General features: G+C 42.9%; 1 protein-coding gene across 6 annotated transcripts in view; it reads right to left on the reverse strand.

Annotated features, from left to right (window-relative positions):
- Positions 1 to 18,457, reverse strand: part of Ppp2r2b (protein phosphatase 2 regulatory subunit Bbeta) — a 406,697-nt gene that overhangs the window by 236,610 nt on the left and 151,630 nt on the right. For 2 of the 6 annotated variants that reach the window (XM_029471972.2, XM_029471977.2), the window contains one exon: positions 16,258 to 16,451. The exons of 3 other annotated variants lie outside the window; for them this stretch is intronic. In XM_029471972.2, the coding sequence (XP_029327832.1) occupies positions 16,258 to 16,327 (70 nt within the window). In that variant the 5' untranslated portion in view covers positions 16,328 to 16,451. Of the gene's footprint in view, positions 1 to 16,257; positions 16,452 to 16,568; positions 17,031 to 18,457 lie in introns of those variants that run through there. One more of the 6 variants, XM_021150242.3, reaches the window with a different exon arrangement.

Raw genomic sequence — 18,457 nt, forward strand, 5'->3', positions numbered from 1 at the left:
CCCTAGTGCCTGCCATGTAGACTTTACAGAATCAGAGATCAGTTTGGCAGTATGAAATAGGCAAAGATGTGTTCCTGTAAAAACAATACCAAGCTAGTAAGTCAACATTCAGGGCACAGACACCCTCTGGAGCTCAACAGGGAGCTTCATCATATTTTGTCAAAGATGCATTCCTATCCAGGCTTCAAAGTACCATGTTATTGTCCCTTGCTAGTATACATTAGGAAGCATAATTTCTTTCATATGTAGATTAGGATAAAGGGAAAGGACCTAGTGAGGACATCTTTCTGCAAAGAGAAAAGAGTAATTCCAGCTGGAGTTCATCTTGGAGCAATGGAGCAAAGATGATATATAATAGTATTCACTGATTTTTGCACCCTATACCATTGATGCATCCAAGAACTATAAAATCAAAGAGGAAAACCAAGGAAGCAATTTCCCTAGTAACTTCAAGTTATCTATGGTTTAAAACAGCTCTGCAATGTGATGTCATCAGCCTACTTTTCCTATTCTGGTTCTTTTCTTAAAATATTTTGTAGGTCACCAAGAGTGGGTAAAAACTAAAGCAAATATCATGCTATTCTAAGCATACGGTTTCCTTGGAGCTATAATTGGAAACACATCCTTTGAAGTTACTAGCTGTAGAGGTAAAAATCTGTTTGATCAACTGCCCAAAATTCAGCTCTAGGTCACCTTGCTAAGGTCACTTTCCAGAAAGTCAAGAACAGAGTACATGGAGGTTGCTGTGTCACAAAAGCAAGGGTGAACACCAAGGCTTCTCAGACATACAACATAATGCCAAGTCATCTCCAGTGTGGATGGCATTTTCCTGTCCTTCTCACTCTATTACCAACAGTCATATTGCAGGACATGGCTCTTTATCAGCTGCCCCTTGTGTAGACCTCTCCAGTAGGTCCGGTTGTCACTAATCCACTGATTAAACATTTTAAGACTGGCTTTGACTGAACATGCCAGAAATTCCTTCAGGGTAATTAAAGCTACCTTCTGTGTCAATACCCAAAGCCCATGAGATCTTTCATGTGCAGAAGGGTTGGCTCTGGCCCACTGGCTCTAGGACATTTTTCTTTTTCTCTCAGATGGGTTTTCCATCACTGCAATTCATTTTCACTGACTCATCTAAACCCTTGACTAGACCACAATGAGAAGATGATCTGATGTCAGAGATATCATCTTACATCTCTTGTTTCAATCAAGAGACAAGGACTAAATGGGGACCGAACCTAAGGCCAAGCTCTCTGTTAATCCTTTTACCCAGACCTTCAGGTGAGCGGCCTGAGAAGATTATTGTTGCGAGTCACTGCTGCTCAGGAGTTCCAATTGATTTTTTTTTTCATTTAGGGGATTATTGTACCATTAAAGTAAACCAATGAACTCGGGTGAATATCTGCTACTTTGATATCCAGAGGTTCACCTTCCAGATACAGCTTGCACTCTACGAATTATTTGTCTGTACAACGAAAGCTTATTGTTTTTACTATATAAACAATGTGGATAGTTGTTTAACACTGTCAAACATTACAGAAAAATGGAGAGGAATTACTTAACACTTTGTCAGTCTGAAATCATTAATATTTTGATAGTCATCTTTTATAGACTAATATTTACACATATGTTTATATAAGAGGAACCCCTAGTGTACATAGTCTTTTAATCATATATATATATGTATATAATCACATACATATATATCTTTAACTTTCCTTGAAATATGGGGGTTTTCTTCATAAAAGGACATTTTGATTATCATAACCAATATTAATATTTTTCTGTATTTTTCCTTATGAATGACATAGCATACTGACTCATAAATGTAAGAGGCTTCATGGTCAATAAATACATGCTGAATGTTCAAGAACAGATAGACAAAATGAACAGAAACCAATCTGTAAAAGGGCAACAAGCCAGAAGAGAGGCTGGGTTCTTACGGAAGTAAACTTAGTGCATCATTTGATAGCTTCCCCATGTCTTTAAACTTTAGCTGGGATAAGAGGGCCTGAACTCAACATTTTTACAGGAAACTACAAGCCTCAACTCCCATGCAAAGAACATGTGTAACTCTCCTTTGAGCCGAGCAATTGCCCTCTTGGGGAGATCAGCTTCACCCCTTTAAAAAGGATTATCTCATCAGGACTTGTTGATGGTTATGCCCCCTTATGGAGAGATAGGAAGCACCATCCCTCATCCAGCTTCTCCCTATCACTGTTGTTCTATCCATGTAATTCTGCCTTAACTGCTTGTGGCCTGGAGAAGGAGATTCAATATATATGTAGAGGAAGGAAGACTAGGAGAAGGGAGATCCTCCTAACTCACTAGGGGGAAGGCCCCATTCCTGCTGGGTAAGGAATTCTAGGGGCAGCCTGTGGAGGCAGGGTGGGCACTCACACCCTTATGAGTAACCTTTTTTCACCAATGCTATGTAAGGAAGCCTGATACACTCATTGGTTCTCTAGAGCGAACCTTGACAGAATTATACCTCTGTTTGTCACTGGACCCTTAGGAAAGGAAGTTGATATGAGTTGTTTCTGCATGCGCGCGCGCACACACACACACACACCAAAGAATTTTAACAACATCATGCAAACAATTGCTGTTCTAACTGCAGTAGAATCATCTACTTTTCAGATGGAATCAAGTTGATAAAGCCCTTTGTAAGGACCTGCATGCATGCCCACTTTGTCCTTGATGAAGGAAACTAAATAGCTAAAGTGAAATCACTGACTTCCAGAAAAGTCTATCTTATCAGGGAGAGAATGTACAGAATCTGCCTTTCCTATGGCTGGCTGAAATTGGACCTCAGCTTCCACATTTGTGAAGCAGGAAGAATATCGATGCCTTATCAAATTGTGATTATCAAACATCTTAGGGAATTCAGGGTTATATAAAGACTTTGATGAGAAACTGAGGGTTAGGTACAGAGCTTGTGAGTACCAGGAAGTGAGGCAGTACACAGAGAGGCAGAGAAGTGGGACCCAGCCTAAGCCATCTTAGGTAGTTTGACGATGGATGGATTCACACAGCGAAGATGAGTAGACAGGGAACATTAACATTCATAAGCACAGGGGGGAACTGTGAGCTGACTAACCTTCTCAAAGGGCAAACAAAAGACAAAAAAAAAATGTTTTGCTTTTTCAACATGTGCCAGTGTCTAGATCAAAATGATCCCTGTGAGGAACTTAAAGGCATACTGCTTGTCGAATTACTGGAAAAAGAAAAGGTCCTGGTTTGCACAGCGGGCTCAAACCCAAGTTTCTAAGACTTATGGGAAAATATCTGATCAGAAAATTTCCATTTCACATTGTGCCGAGGCAGCTCTCGCACTGACTAAGCATGTTGGCAGCAGAGACTCAATGTGACAACCAGACTGCTTTTGTGTCCCCACCCTTACCCCCAGTCCAGAGTTCAGGTTCCACTGAGCCCTCTGCACTGTTTTCTTCTCTGGCACAGGGACAGGAGATAGGGATGTTAGATGCCATCCTATAAGCCTAGGAGAGTGCTCCCCATAGGGGAACACTCCTCCCTAACCAAGTCACAGTTTTACTTTTAAACTAGCATCATTGGGGAATTCCCAGAAGCATGTCATCACACCTGTGCAGACTTAATCCCTCCCTGCCTTCAAGATGGAGGAGGGTGGTGATCTTAGATCTAATGTTATGAAAGGGTGATTTTAATACTATATTGACAAATCTCCATTGAAACTCATTGTTCCTAGAAGATGCCTTAACATTCATGATTTCTAAGGAAGCCTTGGCTTTCCTATTCACCCCATACCTATTAATTTACTCAAACAACTATTTGTCCATCGATCTATCCATCCATTTATTAATCCATCTATGCATCCTTGCATCTGTCTATTCATCCACCCACACATTTTTAAATTTACGAATTGAACATGTAGATCATATACTCTATTGATACTTCATAAACTGTTTTAACAGAAAATGGCCTTAAAGAACATGATATTCTGACATCAAGACTCCAAGGCAGTGCCCCAAATATCCAAATCAAATGTACCAGAACCTACAATTGACTTTCAATTATAAAAACCAAGGACAGCCCAAATGTAGAGATCTAGCAGGCTTTGAAAATGGACTCAAAATCACTCAAATATAGCAGTCATGATAATTTATTCATATATATCAAATGAATCTGATTTTTGCTATTTGTAATTTTCACCAAATTACAGTGTCCATTTTTGGGAAAAACTAGCAGGATTTGAAAGTCTCAAAACAATGATAAAATTTCTCTTTCTCAAGTTTGTCTGAGTTTAAATTACATTCAGCTATATGTTCATCATATAACCAGAAAAATTAAAAGCCACAGCTTAGCCGGGCGTGGTGGCGCACGCCTTTAATCCCAGCACTTGGGAGGCAGAGGCAGGCGGATTTCTGAGTTCGAGGCCAGCCTGGTCTACAAAGTGAGTTCCAGGACAGCCAGGGCTATACAGAGAAACCCTGTCTCGAAAAACCAAAAAAAAAAAAAAAAAAAAGCCACAGCTTTTAGGAATGTCAAATTTGTGCCCCAAGAGAGGTTAGCTCATTAAACAACCACAGTGCTTGTCACACTGGGTCAATAATTCTTTGAAGTTACCTACTTACCAGTTTGAGGAAAATTAACATTTCTGGGTCACCAGGTTCTATATACTCATGTACAAATGATTCCAGGGAACCATGAACGTAATTTTATTTAACATAAGTGGGCAACTGCATCCCGGGGAACAAGCTGCTCACCCGTGCACTTAATGGTTTAGCACTGAGCCTGCCTCTTTGCTTGGAAAGGGTAAAAGGACCAGCGCTCCAGGAGAAATGTGTCCAAAGGGACTGGGTTAAAAATCAGTGATTGCATGTTTACAACCTTTTTCTTACTCTCATCCTCTATAACTTCCCTGAGATGAGTGTAAAAACCTTAAAAATCCGTGGGAAGGAAAAGCTGAGGCAAACTGTAGCCAGATCAGAGTTGGGAGTGGATCACAGAGGTTGCAAAGAATTCATGGGGACAGCTATCTTAGAAGGCAAGTTAGAGATACCATCTGGAAACCTGGTTGCTTGTGTCATGTAGCCTAGCACCATGTGCTTTAGAAACTTATTATAATTTAAAGATGCAGCTTTACTGTTATCACACAATCATAACAAAAATTGGCATAATTTGAACTTGTAACATTAACGGAGTAGTAAAATTATGATTCTACCACAGGATGTTATAGAATATCACCCCCAAATTGAGTCCAAACAGACCAATACCAATGCCACATATGGTATCATATTACATTCCAAACATACACACACATATACCAGAGAGAGAGAGAGAGAGAGAGAGAGAGAGAGAGAGAGAGAGAGAGAAAGAGAGAGAGAGAGAGAGAGAGAGAGAGAGAGAGAGAGAGAGAGAGAGAGAGAGAGAGAGAGAGAGAGAATATGAGAATAACTGAAAGGAAATAAATATAGAATTATTGATGGTAATTAATCTGAAGCTAATGGTAAAATTGCTTTTCTTTTGACTTTTCTTTCCATACTGAACACTCTAGCATGTATGTACTTGGATCTCTCTTACCAGTGCTTTTCTGTACAGCATTAGTCTTACTAGAACACACCCATTGCCACAAACTACAGTGTAAGAGTTGAGTTGTTGGGATAGAGAAAACACACACACATACATGAAAACACACACACACACACACACACACACACACACACACACACACACTCACTCACATACACCTTTTGAAAACATTCAGCTAACCTCCATTTGAAACAAGCATTTTCTTCCTCTTTACCCCATTCTTCTTTCATTTACCCTGATATGTACTGGAATAGACATCAAGAGATTTGGGGACAAACACAACTGATTCTCAATATGCACACAACTCAAGAAGAAAAGCCAGTGTGCCTACACCAGAAAGTCGCCTCCTAGAGTCACTTTATTACAAGGCAGGATCCTGACCCATTTGTGCTGGTGTACCATATAATGGATTCCATTATTCCATTTCTACAAATATTTATCCGTATGTCTTGCACATTTTTGCTCCTGTGTCTTTTCTCATTCCCTCCTCCAAATAATTTCTCTTCTGCCTTCCTGTATTGTGGATATTTAATGTATAATGTAATTCCTGTAATTTAAATATGTAGATAGTTTAGTCTAGATTTTACATAAGAAAAAATATGAAATTTTTATATCTAAACCAAAATCATGTTTTCTTAAGAACAAATCTAAGTATGCTTTAATGGGTTTTTGTTGTTGTTGTTGTACACACCTTTTCGACATATACTTCCAACTTTATAGTTCCTTATGAATAACTTAATAGGATGAAAATGTTGCATAGTATTAATTTCTTACAAGTATGTAGGTGTTCTATAATAGCAGTCGGTGATCTTTTTCTGACAAGGACTAGAATATATGCATATATATGTATATACATATACACATATAAAACATACATACATATAAAATAATATAATATACATACATATAAAATATACATTATTTTATACACTAACACAAAATTTAATTTTGAAACTTCTTCAAAAGTAGGTCAGGATCCTGACTTGTAATAATGCAACTCTAGGAGGTGACTCTCTGGTGTCGGCACACTTTGGCTTTTCTTCTTGAGTTGCAAGTTTATTGAGAATCAGTAGTGTTTGCTCCCAAATTCCTTGGTGTCTATTTCAGTAAATTTCAGGGTAAATGAAAAAAAGACTGGTGTAAAGAGGAAGAAAATTCTTGTTTTAAATCAAGGTAAGTTAAATGTTTTCAAAACATGACAAAGAACTGTGAAGTTAGATGTAGTAGACAATTATCAACTCTGGCAGCGAAGGTTGCTCATGAGGCCACCATGCTTGTGTGTGGGTGTGAGAGGGGGGTGGTTTAAGCTCACGTCAATAAAATCACCTGTGGTCTTTGCTATCATGTGTCTGGGGTGTGAAAGAAAATACAAACCCAGAAGTGAGATTCATACAAGTCTGCATTATATTTTTCACTGAAATTAATGAATGTTCTTCTTAAAAGGGAATGCTTGTCATTATTGGTGATGTAGCTTTTGAATTTTCTCAATTCTGTGTCACACAAGGGGTAAGAGGAATTCTTTTGTATGTCTGATATATATATATATATATATATATATATATATATATATATATATATATAATATTGCCTTGTTCCCTGCCATGTTTTTGTAATTAGAAAAGACTTGGCAAAGATACAAAATCAAAGAGTCACCCATGTCACCTTTTGACGATATAGAGGCAAACGTGGTAGCTATACACAGCCTGGCATGTGTAGTTAATTACATCTGTAGAAGGGCAGAGTGTTATCTGCTCAAATAGATGGGAAGATATCTTGAAACCAGAATAAGGAAACTTCAGCAGACCCCCCCTCTCTCATACCCACAGAGACACACACACACACACAGACACACACACACACACACACACACACACACACACACCACTCACAGCACAGCCTGCACTATTCTTGGCAATACATAGCTCTGTTTAGTTTTGCATTAGGAGATATTGCTCTCTACATTGTGACTGTAGAGGATATATATTGTGGCCTCCCTGCTTTCTGAAAGGGCACAGGGGATTTATAACCCTCTGTGGAGTCTTTGGTGCAGAGAAGAGAGTCTATTGTGCCTGTCAGATCCTGTCATGGAGAGTTCAGCCTCCCTGATTGGCACCTGCACTTTCCTGTCAGTGAAGCAAGATGAGCAGCACCCTGCTCACCAGATGGTTATTTGTCCCACCAGCCACCTTTGCTGCATCCCAGATTCACTCCAGCCCAGGGCTGTCTCCAGCACCCATGCTGCAAGGCAGTTCCTGCCAACAACTTTGCCAAATGGCTCCTCTCAAAGTCATGGGCTGCCCAGACAGACTGGCTCCTCCATCTGCAGCAGCTTTTGGCAAAGAGACATTTCCCTTTCTGGCTCTACCTCCTGGATGCATCAGAGTCTTCCTGCCAGAGGAATGATCGGACACCTCAGTAAGCACAGGCAGACCTGGAATTCTGGAGCTGTTTAGAACTTATGCCCCTGTCCTCTCTACCACTCCCTGAGCACAGTGTCTGAACATAACCAGGTGATCATGAACGCAGACAGAGATTCAATGCAGACCTTTACAGCCAATAAAACTACAGATTGTCCATTCCCTCCCCCATCTCTAACAGATTAGGGAATGGAAGCTCAGAGACTAAAAGTGACTAATTACTCAGGCTGGCTTGGGAATCCTACCCAGGGCTTCTGCTGTACATCCCATACCAGTAAATTGCCTTTCAACTTTTTTTTTTATTCACTTTCAAATTCTTGATAAAAACAGGACCCTTTGTTCTGTGTTGAATAAGAGTATTTTGAAAAACTGTGTCAGCATCATGCCTTCAGTTGTCAGAAGTCATGGTTCATCCACTGAGAAGAGGTGGTCTTTGGTAGTGTTTTTCAGGCATTTGGAATCAGGCAGACTGGGATGTGATTTGTGTTGCATCTATTATAGTGTAACCAATATCTGCTTAGGATAAGGTGAACATCAACTTATGTAACTGAGGATGATGGGAGGAGTCTCTAGAGGCCCAACGGTCCACAGCATACAGAAAGCCTCTAACTGCCAACAAACATTTTTGTTTATGGACATGCCAGGTTCATGGGTATTTTAGACACAGTACTGCATACATGGTAGTGGTGTGCCTGGTGCTCTTCTTTTCCTGGTCCTTGTGGTTAATTATTTAATCAAAGGTTGCACAGAGAATAAATGGGGGGTAGGGGCAGGCCAACGATGTCTTCTTATCATCCTACTAACAAATATGAACCAGCATCTATCTCATGTTTAAAGACAATAAAACCAGAAAAGACAATGTTTTCTCAAAACCCATATATATTTACAGGTGACCCTGTGGCAGCATCTGTCATATAAAAACAGAGGTGGCCTTCTATCCACTCGCAAAGGAACTTCTAGGTAAACTGTGGAGTCCTAACATCTCCATGCATAGCCAATTAGGAAGCCTAGGCCAAGAAGTGTTCTGACATGGAAAAGAGCTTTGTGACTATAAAAACTGCCAGACAAAAACAACCTATAAATAAAACAGGCAAGGTATACTCATTTTAGTGAGCAGCCCCATGATGCACACATCACCTAAACGTGAGCGTTCTCTGGTCAAAACCTGCCCACCTCTAAACACCACACAATCCACAGTACCCACACACCCTCCTTCATTCTTTGCAGTTGTCATAAGCCATGAAAGTTCCTTCTGGAAGTTTGACTTCCCCTTCCCATTGCCCAGTATGACTCATTCATTCTCCCAAGCCAGTGAATGGAAATTAGTTTTCTATGGAGTTCACACATGCCTACCATGGTGCCACTCTCAATTCTTTCCTTAGTGAACTTGGAGCCTAAGAAACTGAGGGTTCCTAGGTTATTTAGAACTACTTTGCGTTTTCAATTGGAGAATTGAGTTAGGAATCCAAGCTAGATTTTTTTTTTTATAGCCACATTGGAAAGGCAAGAAGGAAACTGGGGAGAGGATGACAAGCCAGTTAGAACCTGTCTTCTTGTCATGGAGGTCGGGGGAGTGGGCTGTAGAACAGCTTTGGCCTCAAGTACCTTCATATTTGTGTCCAAAAAGATATCCCAAACAACATCTCTGCCAATCGTTCACTGTGGTCCAGGCTGATAGCAGTTGTCACAGGTCTTTGCAAATGGGTGCCTAGAGTACCCATTAGGACTGCCTAAGCTCAGCCCAGAAACTCACCACACTGTTAATGTCTTTGAGTGGTGGACTGAGATTCTGAATTCTCTGTTTACAAAACTCCAGCAAGTTCTCATATCTCGACTGCTTGGTTCCATAAATATTTCATTCCGTTTTATATTAGAGAGTGGAACTAATCTACGGGAGTATGTCAGCTATGGGCTCTGGCATTGTATGAGGGAATTTAGCTCCCTCTCAGTGATAAGATAAAAAGGGCCCAGAAATGTGGTATGCTCTGTTGGGGAAGGGTTGATCTAGTAAACCCAGAAACACTGACTGAACGAATATCAAGTAGTTATCTGCCAGTAGGTAGAACTCAGTTTGGATTTCCTCCCCCCAAATCCTGTTAAGAAGCAGGGTGGTTGGATATAAAGCTATTGTCCCAGGCTTGGAATAAGTGTGCTTGCAATACAAATGTATTTGGTCCTTTGTATCATGGGATTTATCATTCTGAAGTGAGGATAACAGTTGATTAATGCAACCACTCTCCCAGTTTTCACAAGGAGATTAGACTAGTAAACACAAGAAACACCTTGGAAAACGCCTAGATTATAGTCAGTACACATGACACCCTTTCTAAGCTTGGTGACTAAATTGGACCCTCCATTGTTTTTTTTTTTTTTTCCTTAACTGCAAATGCCAGGGTCTAGGGATGTCAGTCTATAGCTGTGCTCTTTTCATTGAGCATTATCAATATTTTGACAGGACTGGTGTAATAATATTCACCCCAGGTTCACTGCTATATTTCTGACCAGCACTCATAAAGGGCTTGGGATTGCCCCTCGGGACCTGGTTGCTAATAATGAACACTTGCTGGTAATTTCAATGCACTCTGGTTATTATGTTGAGTTGCAGAACATTTCTTGTCCCCAGAAAGGTCATTTACAATAGCATAAGGCATAACGGCTTCTTCCCACCTTCCATTTCAGGTTTTTCTGAGAGCTCAAACACTCATCCATATGCATTGGAAGTACAGTGCCCATCTTCCATTTGCATACAAATACCAAAGCAATGGAAGGAACTCCGAGGCAGCTCTCTGTCTGGTCTGGGACATCACCTCCTTTTATTTGCCTACTGCCTTTTCTGTATCGAATCTTCATCTTAGAAGCCATCTTCACATACCTGCCCAGACTTATCCATCATAGTATTCCTTCGGGAGTTCACGAGGGATGGAGGATGGTGTTTCTTGGTGCGGCAGCATTTCTCTGGGATCGCAGCTTTAAAGATGTCCAAACTCAATACATCTGAGATTGGATCCTTTTTATTTTACCACCCTGCTTACACCATGACACCATGACAATGTACTGTTATTTGGAAACTTTTGGTGTTTTGAGTAATCATTCCAATGTGAAGTGTTGTTTTGTTTTGTTCTGTTTTTTTCTGCTATAATTTCTTGATTCCAAATAGGATCAACTTCTTTCTACCCACTGCCTCAAATTCTGCCCCGAAATAAACTTCTCATAGGTGTCTCATCTATTCACACAGTTTCAAATAAATTTAATATGTGCGTACTACCTAATATAATTTTAAATTATGTCTAGGTCTTTCTTCTGAGCACCAGGAGCAGATATCTGCTTACTTTAGAGGAGTGGTTCTTAACCTGTAAGTCTCGACTCCTGTGGCAGGTTATCCTGTTATCAGTTACCCTGCATACCAGATATTAACATTATAATTCATAACAATAGAAAAATTAAAGCTTTGAATAGCAATGAAAATAATTTTATGGGCGAGGGTCACCATAACATGAGGAGTCTTATTAAAAGGTCACAGCAGTAGGAATGTTGAGGACCACTGCTTTAGTGTCCCAAGGTAAAACTCTATGTGTCATGGTTCTCTTAAAACTTATCAACTTCTGAAGTCTGTTTCCTGTTTTTCTGCATGGACCCCATGTATGCATTCACACAGCAAATCTCTGGGAGTTGTCTTCAGCACCAGCTAGTGCATTCACACCCAAACTCTCTTATCTAATAAATCCAGTGCAGTCTTTCCTTAAAACGCATCTCTAATCCATCTGACTTCCCAAGTCTACTGCAGCCACCACCCGGGTATCAATGTCTCCTCCTTATCTCCCGGCTGGCTTTCCTTCCCATTCAGCTCCTACTCAGCCTTCTGACCCCACCCTATATAGCAGCCAGACTGAGCTTTAGAGAAAACAAAACTGACATTTCCCCCTTGGTAGAAATCCTTTAATGGTTTCTCATCCATCTTTGGATAAAGTCCAAATTCCTTTGGAGCAATGAGGTTCAACATGATCTGGCCCCTGAATATCTCTTCAGTCTCTTTTCACCCAACATTTTATTCAGAAGATTTCCAAACAGGAAATGAACAAAACTGCTTTCCAGTAACTATCTGTGGACCCACTTGAGTTTTATCATTAATGCTTTACACACACTTTATCATCTTGCTATCCATTTACCCACTCTTCTCCCATTAATCATTCTTGGTTTTGGTGTATTCCCAATTAACTACAGACTCCACCCTCACTTTTAAAAAATACTCTTCCCATATAGTCTAGCTATAGGCATGCCTCCATTTCTTGAATCTGTCAGGTGATATTGAATCGCTGGGTTCCTGGACCTATTGCCTCTTCAGCTTAAAACACCTTCAGCTCTTGCTAATGTAGATCTCATCACTGAGTTCTCAAACTGCCAGATGATAATCTATGCTTGGGTCCCAATCTAGATCAGACCCATGTTCCACTACATGTAGGCCCTACATATTGACTTGCTAAATTAATCATCCCTGATAGGTTGGGCACCTAATAAAGTCAGAGGCGATTTATGTATTTAAACACTATTGTTCTCATCTGCAGAAATCCGGGTGATATTTCTAAAAAGATTAAAGGCAGAATAAACCAGTCACTGGAAAGAACCACATTAAGCTGTTAACCCATTTCTTTTTCTTTTCTTCTTCTTCTTCTTTTTTAATGATGTAGAAAAAGAAGACAGTTTTTCTTAAGGCTTCTAGGGGTAAAATGGAGCTTATCAATGCCAAGATATAACCAGCAATTAACCAGTAATTAAGAAAATTGCTAAATGACAGGTTTTCTGGCTACAGGACCAGTCAAGAGAAGAGTGGTGGCTTTTACCATATCCCTAGTAACCCTTCTCCTCAAACTCAGCCCAAATCAATATACAGCCTAAAGCAAGAGAGAATGTTTTGATATGCAAACACAGTTGAATACCAACAGTTACAGTAGATTGGGACTGATTTGTGGTAGGCAATACCCTGAATGCTTTCTCTATATCAAATACTTTTTTTTTTAACCTGTGGCATAGGTTCTAACGTGACTCCCATATTACAGCCAAGAAGACTGAGGACAGCAAAGTTATTTTAAAACATGCCATTTATGGCACTATTCTGTGACCCCATTTGGAAGTGTACAAGATTAATCTAGAAAATCCACAAACTGCTGTAATGAAGGCAGCTGTTTGGAATATTCCAGTAAATGCCTAAAATGCAGAAAGAAATTCACATTTAGGTCTGGGAGATCCATGAGATGAACCTTTGGTTAGGGAACCTTGAGCCCCACGTTGACTTTATGCTTGTCACCCCAACTCCATCTTTCCTTACATATCACCCATGTGCACATTTAAAAATTACTTCTGAAAATTCTACTCCAGACAGAAGCTCAGCTCATACACCCAAGGAAACCATTGTCATCTTTCTAGTCAGAGGAGGCAGCACACAGAATTTTCAAAAAGAAAGCACACAAGCTTCAGGCAGTTTCTAGCTCAAAGATTAGATGTTCCTAAAGGGCTAACCTCATAACTAGTCTTTAGGCCTCAGGGGCTTTGGTTAGCATCTCACTCTGGGTACCAGGAAATGCACGTAGAAACTCAGAGGAGAGGTTGGAATAGAACATACCTATGATGGAAGAAAGGTAGGAAAAGGCAGAAGAGGGCAGTGACTGTGATGGCCCACATCAAGGGAGGGAGGGAGAGAGGGAGGGAGGCAGGGAGAGAGGGAGGGAGGCAGGGAGAGAGGGAGGGAGGCAGGGAGAGAGGGAGGGAGGGAGACACACACACACACACACACACACACACACACACACACACACATCACAGCATTTACATTGCTCTAAGCTAGATAAACCTGCCTGCAGCTACCACTTACAATGCAAATTAAGTTTAAATTCCTTCACAGTAACTACACTGCAAACCCCTTTCAGCTTTCAGTATAATGCTGCAGTGTAGCAGGATCAGAGAGCAAAGAGTGAAAGAACCATCAGAGAAAACAAGGAGAGTTAACGGATGATGGCTTGCTACGTTTGAGCAGGTCGAAGCATAAAGGTAGAGATGATGAAGGAAACAGAAAAGTAAGTCTGTGAAAGAACCCAGAATCCATCAGTGAGTGAGTTTAAATCGGCAAGGGAGGAAAAAAAAAAGCCAAAAACCAACCAACCAAACAAAAAACCCACCAACTTTTCGGGAGGAGAATTCTGTCCAATTGGGTTTGGTGCTCTGCCTGAGCAGGCTGGTCCATCAGAAGGCTCTTTCCATACTGTGTGACTTGACGAAATGGATACTCCATGAAATGCACAGACCGAGACTATTAGAGAACTTCTTGCTCTGTTCCATTTCCCACTCTTCCCATGCCTTCACTAAGACCATATACAGGGGTTTAATAGATTGATTTGTATATATCAGAAAACATTTAAAGCTCTTTGATTAAAAACCCTTGCTTCATTGTTAAATATTCCACCCATAATTGGAATGTATAAAAATGCCACTGAATAGGTACACAGGTAGCATCCAGGACCTTGGAAACAATAAAGGATGCCATCTTAAACTTCTTCCTCCTGCAAGTACCATTCTTATACACCTGGCTTCAAGGTAGTCACCTTCTTGGTTTGTTAGGTTTCCCCTTCTTGCATAATGTAACAGAAGAAAACACCAGGGGGAACCTTCTTTCTTTGTAGTCACAAATACAAAGCTTCCTACCCACCACAAAGCTCACAGATTCAAGACTGACCTCTCTGGTAGATGGCATGACTGGATGTCATTGCTACCTGGTCATGCTCAGTCACAAAGCACAAAGACTTATAATCACATCACAGCTGTGGAAAGATTTTTAAGAATCAGCAAGAATGCTATTCAACATGGGACAGAGATGGGTGGTCCATCTTTAAAAAAAATCATCTCCAAGGTTTCCAGCTTACAGTGTGTCTGAGTACCACAGACACATTGGGCTTGCTGGTCCCCAGACATGGTGATGAATAGCAAAAGTATTTTCAACAGCACTTAGAATTCTTCTGTCTAAAATTTCCAGAGATCTTTGCAGAAGGTGCTACCATTACCCTCCCCTCCATATATGAGTTTTTCTATTTCCCTCAGAGCTCACACCCTTACTTGATCCAGTGCATTCTTCTGATGTGACCCAATATTATTGAAATTTTAGCATTCTAGAAGGGTCACAGGCTAATATGCCTTGCTACATTTTCCCTAAGCACTTTTGCACGCATTTTCTCACATGGACATTGCCACAGGGATTCCAATACTTCGTATTAGTTGTCAAAAATCAACACCCACAGGTAGAAAATGAAGCTCGAATGCAAAAGTTTTGTCATTCAAATAAAACTAAACCGTCTTTACTCAGTTCGTACACAAAGAGCAGGATGCAGTCCACCTGCTGACTTTCCCTGTTTGCCTGCCTGCCCAGCATTTAGGCTGATGTCAGAGCGAGCAGGCTGAAAGGAGAGAGAGCCAGCAAGCCAGAGAGTGAGGGAACACAATTTCACCTCTTGGCAAAGCTCAGCTTGCTGAACCCTCCTGCTTTCTGCTGGCTGTTGATTCAGCAGAAAGTACTGCTGCAGAATTCATAATGGTGATTTTTAAAGGCCCCACGGATCCAGATCCCGCTGCTCGCCCCACGTGTCAGCCTCATTCGCTCGCCGCGAATCATGATTCCCCAGCTACCTTTTTAAAAATTTCTGGCTAATGTTTTTTCAAGGGGAGAAGGCTCCCCTACTTTTGCTGAAAGGCCTTTAGGGGAGGGGGGTTGATTGTCTGAGCAGGTAAACCAGTGAGCCGGAGAAATGAATGGGCAAGAAATGAAGCTGTACTCTTGCTGCAGTCACCGAGAGCCTCAGCATCACTGTACCCAGAGAGGGGTGGACCATGTTCTCCCTGGGCCCCTCCCTTCTCATCTCAGTCCAAGATTCTTATAAGCGTCTTGGGACAAGAAGGTGTCATCTGCTTCCTTGGGATCATCTGTCTGCCTGGGAGCCGCACCCTGAAAAGCCTCATCCCTAAAGGCCATTTTAACTCCCGGGGGTACCTGGTCCACCTGCTGCTGAACATGGGGTTCTAGTCACCGAGCCCAGCCCGGATGGATTTGCCTTACCCCTAACCCGTCTGGCGGCTTGAGCAAGAGACTAGCCTCAGCCCCCGCCCAGTGCTCCAGCCCCAGAGCCTAGAGTAGTCTCTGCCACTAGGCGCCTGGCCACTGATGAAGCAGGGCTATCCGCAACTTGCACCCGACCCCAGCGGCGGAATGCGGCCGAGCTGGCATTACCTTCGGTTGCATAGCTGTGGTCGCGCAGGAAACTGTTGTTGATTTTGCGGGTATCAATGTCCTCCTCCATTGACAGCAGGCTTACTTGCGTGGGAACCAGAAGCCGGCAGACAAGTATCCATGATCCCACCCCGCAGCCAGTCTCACAGGAGAGGGGGGCAGGGGAGCCAGTGGGACTGCACCATGGTCCGAGCCTGAGGAGGAGACGGGGAGGCGGAGAGAGAAGAAAATAAAAACCCGGCAATGGAGCTGTCACCTCCTCCACTCGGTTCTCCGCGGATGCGGTGGCTCCTCCCGCACGGTGCGCTCACTTCAGCTCCAATTCCCAACGAGGATGCTGCGCCTGCCTCCTCTGCCTCCGGGTACCAGGAAGCTCTGTGTCCCCCACGAGAGGTCTGGTCCTGCCTGACCGCCCAGGAGACGTTCCCAAGTAGAGCTGGGGAGATGCCCAACAGGTTCCCCTTGGCAGGCAGCGGCTCCAAAATGCAAAAAATAAGAGCCTTCCTCCCCCTGGGAGAGCGGGCAGCCGCGACAAAATGGTGCCTTTCCGGACCCACACTGCAGTGGCGAGATGGCAGGGGCAGGATTCAGGCTTGCCCAGCTGAGATGAGGGTGCTGGTCCCACGAGAGGGCGGCTCCCGTAGGCGGGGGCTAGGAAAGCTGGCGGGGAGCTAGGCTGGGCGCTGCGGCCAGCGCCAGCGCTCTCACCCTCACACCCACAGGGGCGCACTCGCAGCTGCTGCTGGTGCTGCTGCTCCTGCTGCAGGAGGCTGGAGGCGGCTGGCGCATTAAAGGCGAGGCTCCTCCCAACCGCGTCAGCAGCCCCGGGACTCTTCCCCAGCAGCAGTGGGAGTCCAGGCAGAGGCTGTGGCTGCTCTCTGCTGCAGAGGGGTGCAAGAGGCAGCCAAGGACACCTGGACAACGAATGGTAGATTGCTGGTTCACTGAAAAAAAAAAAGGCGTGGATGAGCTGTTCCAATCTTTCCCCTCTGGTGCCATACAGCCAAGGGCAGGGGCTGGCTTGTGCATGGAGGCCCTTAGCTCACTGCTTTGCTCCTGACACCTGCCTGCACTTCTTCATTCAGGACAGTGTTTAGAAGTAGTTTCCTTTGGGTAGAAGTCGGCATCTAGGTCTCCTTTGTTAACTGGATATGATGTAGACTGCCCCTTGCTGAAGTTAAAGGGTGAGGTCAGGAGCTCCAAGGCTGGAGAGAGCTAGAAGAGGAGCTTTATTCACAGCTTAGCCCCCAGGCTTGGACTAGAAAGCAGAGCAGGGGCCAGAAATTTGAGACTGCCATCATGTCCGATTTCTTTCCAAGCAGGCTAACATCTAACTGTGAGGAACTGGTGTTCAAAACCAGCACCGCCCGGCAGTGGTGGCGCACGCCTTTAATCCGAGCACTTGGGAGGCAGAGGCAAGCAGATGGCCTCTAGTCTACAGAGTGAGTTCCAGGATAGCCAGGGCTACACAGAGAAACCCTGTCTAAGAGAGAGAGAGAGAGAGAGAGAGAGAGAGAGAGAGAGAGAGAGAGAGAGAGAGAGAGAGAGAGAGAGAGAGAGAGAGAGGCATCCGTGTCCACAGGCAGAGCACAGTCTATGCCCGCAGCACAGGGCGAGCTATGGATGAATATATTCAGCGAGAAGGAACCCACTCTCCATAGCCCTTTGCGTTTTGTTTTGTACAGACACAGGGAGCTTCTCTGCTCAGGTGTTCAGAATACCTTCCGTGTGCCCTCAGCATTTTAAGTCCGTGAATGCAGAAGAGAGGCTGGGACCAAAGTGAACCACTATGATCCAGATGGACTATAAAGGCACAAAATGGCACAAAAGGTGTGCGTGTCGGGGGTGGGGGTGGCATCAGAGGAAAGGTAGGGTCCACTTTCCAGTCCACATTTCCCCAAGTTGCAAATACTACATTTGAAAGAATATGATGCGATCCCTGTTATAAAACACAAAATAATTCAATGGAGCCATCCAAACCACCAGACGAGCAATTTGGAGAAGAACTTTCCTTGTGAAGTAGTGTTCATTTCTATGGGTGCCACTATAGGAAGAGACATCAGCAAATGTCTTGCTCAGTTAAGCTCCGAGAGTTTAGCCAGATAGGCCCTGGGGACCCGTGAGTTAATTATATACATACAATGAATGCTGCAGCTAAAACGATTTAGAAAGTATTTGAAGTTCCAAAAAAAGGGGGGGT

Source organism: Mus caroli, unplaced genomic scaffold (assembly GCF_978045245.1).
Source record: "Mus caroli unplaced genomic scaffold, Mus_caroli_1 scaffold_19, whole genome shotgun sequence".
Taxonomy (NCBI): domain Eukaryota; kingdom Metazoa; phylum Chordata; class Mammalia; order Rodentia; family Muridae; genus Mus; species Mus caroli.